Raw genomic sequence first — 7,565 nt, forward strand, 5'->3', positions numbered from 1 at the left:
GCAGGAATCCTTCACCAGGGCTCTTTAATCATTAACATTGGCCTCTTTTCCACGGTGCTTGGCCCTGGTGCATCCCTCAGGGCTCTGCCCATCCCCAGGGATTCTGCTCCTGGAGGAGGAGGAGCAGGGATTCATTTTTAAATGAAAACAAATTAATTTGCTGTAACATCTTTATCACCTCCTTTGCGTCGTCCTCTGAGCTCTCTCTCGTTTTGGAGCAGCCCTGAAATCCAGTCTGGGGACCCAAATCTTGCCCATGAGGTGATGCAGGGAGGGCAGGCAGTGACTCCAGGGTTAGTTATCCACAGTGGAACCACAGCCCTGCTCATTTCAGGGTTGTTTTTCCGTGGTGGAATCCCTCTGCCCTGCAGAAAAGCCAGGAAGGTGCCCAGGGGTGGTGAAAGGTGCTGGGTGATGCTTCAGCCACGGGGTCAGGGCTCCCTGCAGCTTTGGCAGGACACAAATCCCAACCTACCAATCCAGATGTGTGGCTGATGGATCTGTAGGAGCTCAGCTGGAGGCTCCTCACCAGCATTTATCAGCTGGCTGGGAGCTCAGTGCTCAGGAAAAGGGCACATCCCAGCTTTTTTTCCTGCCAGCAGCATCAGCTGGGAAAGCTGGACTCTGTGTGTGTGTGGTCTGTCCCATCACTTCAGCCCTGCCATGCAGTTTTCCTCCCAGAGTTTGAAAACCAGATAAAAAATGCACATTCCCAACCCCTGTGTGATGTTAGAGGGGCCACATCTTGTGTGATGCTTTTCCTGTGTGTTATTTCAGGAGAGTTTGCTGCTGGGATTGGGCTCTGGTGGTGAGAAAATGCAATTTTTGTGCTTGGTTGTTGTCCTTTCCATGGAAAGGGCACTCAGGGTTTCCCAAAACCCAGCCCTGTGGGATTCAGGCTGTGCAGGTTGAGGTTTCCCTGCCCTCTGACCACAAAAAATCAGCTTTTATATTGACCTTCCGTGAGTGATGTGATGCAGACTGATGGAGATGGGGCAGAAAGAGCTTTCGGCCTCGATTTTGATGCTGTGGGAAGTGCTTCACCCCTGGAAGCAGCAGCATCTGCCCAGAGGAGTTTGTGACTATTTTTCCATCATTCCTGAGGGTGCTGATGGTGCAGGGCAGAGATGTTATCCCAAGACAGGGGGAGCGTCCCACAGCAATTCTTGGCATCATCACTCCCCTCATCCCAGGGCTCTCCCCATTCCCCAAGAGGTTCAAACCTTGCCAGCACGAGCTGGGCTGGTTTTTAAGCTGATTTTTAAGCTGATTTTTAATTACAGAGCCTTTCCAAACAAGCTCTTGGGCTCAGTCCCACCAGGGTGTGTGTGTGTCAGCTCCAATTATTTCCTGATAGACTTGGATCAGGAACAGGGAAAAGCTTTTGTTTGGAGCCCTTGGCACGGCACCAGCAAACTCCCTTCTCCTGCACACGAGTTTTGGGGCTGCAGAGTTTGGGTAAAAACCTAAAAAATGGAGGTTCCTGAAGCACAGAGTTTGTGGGAATGAGATGTGCAGAAGGAAGGAGCCCCATCCTGTGCCTTAGGAGGGCTCTGAAATGGGAATTTTATTTTGTATTATATTTATTTTTTTATCTACAGAGTTGATGTGCGCAGGAATCGTGTGCTCTAAATAATTTATTAAACCCCTCAAAATAGAAATATCCCAGGACCTCCAGGGCTTAGGAGTTGAGCTGGTGAAGAAAAAGGGCTGAAAGGGTTGGGATGGCCACAGAAGGATAAACTGGATGTGGAGAAAGGATTAAAATACTCCTTGTCCTGCTGCTGTACCAGCATGGATGGGCTGGGTTTGCTTTGGGCTGAATTATTCAGGAATTGGTTTGATGGGAAGTTCAGGCCTGAGCTTCCCTCAGCCATCTGGAGGTCTAGAGGGAAAAAAAAACCTCATCAAAAACCTCAAAAAACCTCATTGGAGAGGCAAGATGGCCATGACACACCTGAACCAGCAAAAATTTATGTGTTTTTTTTTACTTTCTCAGCTTCTCCACGTTCCTCTTGTGAATAATTTCACTTCCCCAACACTTCAGCTGGGATAATGCTGGAGACAGCTTGAATTGTCTCTTGCAGGGTTATTTTGGAGGAAATTTGCAGCACAAAATGCCAGCAATGTCCTTCCCCCCTCAGGATTTCAGCACTTGGTTTCTTTTTCAACACCAGTTCTACCAAGTAGGCCTCAGAGCTGGAAACCCCCACTCATCCCTCAGGGTGCACTCTGCTAATTCAGGGGCTGCTGCAATGCTTAAAAATAAAAATAATAATAAAAAAAGCAGATGAAATGAAAGCTGCTGGCACCTGGCAGGTAAAAAAAAAAAAAAAATTACAGAGAGGTGTCAAAATCTGTGGTGTTTTCTTCTCATGTTGGGGCGGGTGCTGCCACAGCCAGGAAGGTGTTGCTGGCAGTGTTGCCTTCCCAAAATGTTCTGAGGCTCTAATTAAAGAATTGCCTGCTTTTCCAGGCTTTCCAGTGGGAAACATGAGGTAAAAATCTTGCTTTTCTTCATTTGCTCAGTGTTCATTCCACAGGTTGAGCCTCCCTGGGTTCATCCAGGCCTGGGGTTGGTTTTTGCCACAGGGCCTGCAGTGGGAGAGGAGCTGTGGGAAAGCCTGAGGGATGAAATTTGTGGGATGAAAACCCAGATTTTGGGTTCAGCGTGGTGGTGAACGAGGTGTTGAAAAGCAAAAGTTTAAATGTGCTCCTATAAACCCAGATTTCCTGGGAATCAGAGGCTCGGCTCACTGGTTCTCAGGGTTTTCCATGTGTCCTGCTGGGATCCCTGGATCTGTAATTTCCACCTGAAATCCCCTGGCACTGCTGCCCTCAGTCAGGTCCACAAGCACCACACTGGAATTATCAGGGAAAAATCAGCTGGAAATTCAGCTTGTGATTCATGGGAATCACCATGATATATCTGGGGAGAAACCCTCCCAATTTATATTAAGTCTTCATTCTTAGAGTGGAGTCAAAACCCACAAATCCTGGCTGATATTTCTGCTCCAGCCACCTACAGAGATGTCCTGGGTTTGTGGTTGTTGTGTTTTTTGGTTTGTTTTTTTTTTTTTTACCCTGAGAAAACCTGCTGTAATTGTTTCCCTGTACACCCCCAAGTGATTTGTCAAAATCCCAATTGCTCCCAGATAATTCAGTATTTATGATGTCTTTATAGGGCTGGTCTCGCTCCACTGATGCAGAGGTGAGGAGGTGAATAAATTGCATAAATTGCATAAATTTCATAAATTTCATAAATTAGGAGGGTTTAGCTGAGCTCTCAGGGAGGATGTGAAGGCAGCAATAATTGGCTGTCCAGGCAGAGGAGATGCAGCACCTTCCTCAGGATTTTCCCAGAAAATTCTGAGCCATCCCTGTGGCTGAGCAGCCCAGGCTGACCGTTTATTGTAGGGCTTCCTCTTTAATTCCTGTGTCTTCCCTAATGATGTAACATTTTGATAAAACCAGGCAGACAACACAAATTGTGGCATTTTGGATCTTTTTTTATCATTATTGATCTTTCAGTCGGGCTCATCTCTGCCTGTGACCTTTCAGAGAGCAAGAGAGGCACTGCAGGATGGGTGGTTGGAATTACTGGAATGCAAATCGTGTATGAAAATCCTGGGTTTTATTTTATAAAAATAAGGACTGGGTTTTATTTTATTTTCTTTTAGGACCCAAAATTTCTAGACCCAAATCCTTAGAAACTTTCAGAGTTCAAGTTTTCCAAACCAGTATCCCTTGGGGTGGAAACTGATCCAAAATCAAGAAGATGCCACATTTCTTCGTGTTTTTCTTTTTCCTAACAATTAAATGTTGTGAGATTTTCTCTTCCCAAGACTCCATCAGCTCACAGATCCTCTGGGAAGCAATTTTTGGTGGTAATGAATGGGTGATTTAACAAAATTTAATCAATCTTTGCCAGATGTTAGCGCTGGAAGCTGTTACGTGGTGTCGGATGGTTACGGTGGGATAATAACAATATAAAATAATAATAATAGTAATAGTAGTAGTAGTAGTAGTAGTAGTAGTAATAATAATAATAATAATAATAATAATAATAATAATAATAATAATAATTCCTGCAGAATCTTAGCAATCAGAGAGGTTTTTCCCCCCTTTCTAGACAGTTTTAAGGGTGGTCCCTCAAGGCTTCCCAGCTCCCAGCCGGAGCCACCCTGGGCTCGGGGCAGCCCCTGGGTGTGATGGCAATGCTGCAGAGCCCTGACCCTGTGTCCTTTCCATGTTTTTGCAGGAAGGGGACTCCCTGGGAGCCATGGAGAAGCTCTGCAGGCAGCTCACCTACCACCTGAGCCCCCACTCGCAGTGGAGACGCCAGGGCATCATGAAGAGGAAGCCGCAGTCCTGGTGAGTCCCTGCTGGGTCCCTGTCCCCAGGCTGGCCTTGCCACCCCTCAGGGGATGGGGACATTGGGGAGGAGGGTTTTCCAAGCTGGTTTTGGCAAATGTGGGTGCTGCCTGTTGCTCCCTGCAGCCACAGGAGGAACAAATCCACCCTGCTTGGAGCTGGGGTGTCCCAACATCCAGAATCCTCCTTCCTCTCCAATCTCACCAGAATTTCCCCCATTTATGGTTCCTTCATGCTCGCCCCAGAGGTGTTTCCCTCTGTTTCCATCTTCCTTTCCCTGTTGCAGAGGAGAGCAGCACTTCAGTGCCTGGGGAGGAGGAATGGTCTGGAAAACCTGAGCCATCCATCCTCCAAACATCCCTTGTCTCCCAGACTGCTCCAAGAGCTCCTAATTAGCTGGTAATTAATGTACAGGCACGTGTCACCATGCACACCGTGGCTTGCAGTTTGCACAGAAGGAATTTTGTTGTTAAAAATCGGGAAAAAATAACCCAAATCCCCATCTCATCCAGCTCCTCAGCAAAGCATTCCCATCTGGTGTCATCCTGGATCCACAGAGCTGAGAAACCTGTGGATGAGGCTGATGAGAACAGAAAGGGCTGCTTGTTTTCCTTATGTTGGGCATTATATATTTATTATTTTTGCTTAAGGAAGCGAGAAATAGAAACAAAGCTGCAATCTGGGAGAGTCAGCATTTGTATCCAGGTGCTGGCTCGTGGTCCCAGGAGAGTTTTGGTTGTAATGAAGTTGTAGTGGGAATTAATCCAGTGAAAAAACTGGGATAGGTAAGGAGAGGGGAGGAATGTGGTCACAGGAGGAAAAAAAGACACAAGGAAATAAAGGACTGACTGGCCAAATAGGATTAGGAGCACATCTCCCAGGGATCTGGCTTATCATCCTCACAAAGTGCTGCCCTGAGAGACCAAAACGTGGAGAAATGTATTTCACTAGCAGCATTACCCACATTTTTGGTGGGTTTTAAGGTGCGTTGATGGCTAAAATCTGCATTTTCCAATAAAGCAGCAGAAACTGGGGGAGTGTTGGAGCTCCCAGGCTGCGTCCCGGGGGCACACGGAGCTGTAATGACCCAGCAGCTCATTACCCTCCGGGGTTTCCTCTTAATTAGAGTAGGAAATGCTCACCCCTTATCCCCCCACCAGGGCATTGTTCAAGTCACACTGCTGCTGCATCGCCGAGCTCTTTACAGCCCCCAAACCGTTGAAATCCTTGGAAATGAAAAAACTTGGAGCCCTGCTTTGTGCCCCTCTGTCTTTAATTACCAATCCCTGTCCTTAATCCCCAGCCCGGGATCAGCACGGTGTGAGCACAGCCTCGTGCCCGAGATTTGCAAGGCTTTATCTGCAGCTTTTCCTTGCAGCAGCCGGGAAACAGCTGAGGTTTCCCGGGGCTTTAGGAGCAGGGATGAGGTTTTGGGATCAGGTTTTGGGATGAGGTTTTGGCTGCCAGCGAGCCCCGAAGTGACCCGGTGTCAACGTGGGCTGCTGGTTCTGCCCCAGCCAGGCTTCGGAGGGGGGGATTTTCCTGCATTTCTGGTTTAGATGCTCTTTTAGGAGGTGGCTGTGAGTTGAACCCTTTGCTGGAAGGTGAAATCAGTCTTTTGCTAAGGTCTAAATGCCATAAAACAGGGATTTTATAGAGAGCATCCTGCTCTGGGCTGGGGTTTCCAAGTGCCCTGTGCTGCTCCCAAGGGAATTGTGAGCTCCCATTCCCAGGTGTTGGCATTGCCCTGACTCAGCCCTGCTGCCAGGTGTTGCAGGAACTCCCCAATATCACAGATCCACCCTTTTTCAAGTGTGTGCTGCAGGGAAAATCGCTTTCCTTCATCCACACCCACATATCCACTGCAGGTGGGAATGGGAAGCAGAGCAGCAGGAGGAGGAGGATGGAGCTGATTTTTTGGCCAGGCACAAGAGGAGGCTCTGCTTCCTAATCCCAGCTCCTCCCAGGCTGGGTGTGCTCCCTAAATCCAGGCAGACATTCCCAGCCCTGGCACAGCAGCACCCAAACCTCTGCCAAATGACCTTATTTTTTTGGCACGTTGTAAATCTGTCTGGCTCTCCCTCGCTGTCTCCATGCCTCCCTCGGAATACATTAAACATCCAGGGATGAAAATCGGGGAAATCCAACAGCAGCAGGATGGAGGCAGCCTGCTAAAGTCATTTTCCTGTGCCTGGCTCTGCCTGGGGACAGCATTCCAGCCCTGGAATCTCCCTGCTCCCGCTGCTGCCGAGCGCTCCCATCAGCATCACAAAGGCAAACCGGGAATTAAAGCTCCTGGGAGCAGGAGGTGCTTCCCGGGGGAAACCATCCCTGGGGATATCCCAGTCCGTTGTGGTAGGAATGGGCCAGGAATGCAGCAGAGAGGATGGAGCAGTGAGCACCAGCTGAAGGAATATCAAATATTCACGTTGTAACTCCAAATTTACATCAGAGAAACCCTTTATTTTTTCTTTTTACACACAACTCTTGTTAATGCCCCTGCACGAAGCAGGGGAAGGATTTAGGGTGAAGCAGCTCACTCTAAATGGAATTAAATGGGGTCAATCTGGACCTAAATTTGTGGATTTTTTGGCCCTGCTGCTGCTCAGAGAAATGCCCAAATGCCCACACCAGGCTGAGCCAACGTGGCATTTTCTGCACTTTCTAACCCCATTTTTTGTTTCACAGCTCCCAGCCCTCGCTTGTGCAAATCCCCCAGTGCTGGCACCTGGAAAGAGCCAGGACTGATTCTTTTCTCACTTCTCCTGGCTTTTCCAGGTGGTTTTCCTGAGCTCCAGCCCATTCTTTTCTTTGCCACTTGTCCTTTCTGCTGGTGACACCTGGGACTCAGCCTGAACTCCTTTCACCCTCTGATGTGAAATCATTAGAAATCACCTTGAGAACAGCAGGAAAATTAATGTTTTGGGACAGCTTTTGGGAATGTGGAGGCTCTGTGAGGCTGTGGCAGATTTAACCCCTGGTTACCTGAGGGTTGGATGTTCTCCATGGCATTTGGCATCCAGGAGCGGAGACCAGTTAGAACAGAAGGTGTTTGGATTTAGTGGTGAATTTACAGAGGTTGAGCAGCCTTATTTTGATGGCAGGAATGATCTTTTACCATCCCACTCCTGATTCCATCAGGGGCACAAAACATTCCTGGCCTGCAGGAATGCCGGGCGCTGGGCTTTCAT

At 48.3% G+C, this 7,565-nt stretch overlaps 1 protein-coding gene across 2 annotated transcripts in view; it reads left to right on the plus strand.

The window, feature by feature from the left end:
• Nucleotides 1–7,565, plus strand: part of LRRC75A (leucine rich repeat containing 75A) — a 54,431-nt gene that overhangs the window by 32,286 nt on the left and 14,580 nt on the right. For both annotated transcript variants that reach the window (XM_031060634.1, XM_031060635.1), the window contains exon 3: nucleotides 4,262–4,374. In XM_031060634.1, coding sequence (XP_030916494.1) covers nucleotides 4,262–4,374 — 113 coding nt within the window. The remainder of the gene's footprint in view (nucleotides 1–4,261; nucleotides 4,375–7,565) is intronic.

The sequence above is a fragment of the Geospiza fortis genome, unplaced genomic scaffold, assembly GCF_000277835.1.
Source record: "Geospiza fortis unplaced genomic scaffold, GeoFor_1.0 scaffold425, whole genome shotgun sequence".
Classification (NCBI taxonomy): Eukaryota; Metazoa; Chordata; class Aves; order Passeriformes; family Thraupidae; genus Geospiza; species Geospiza fortis.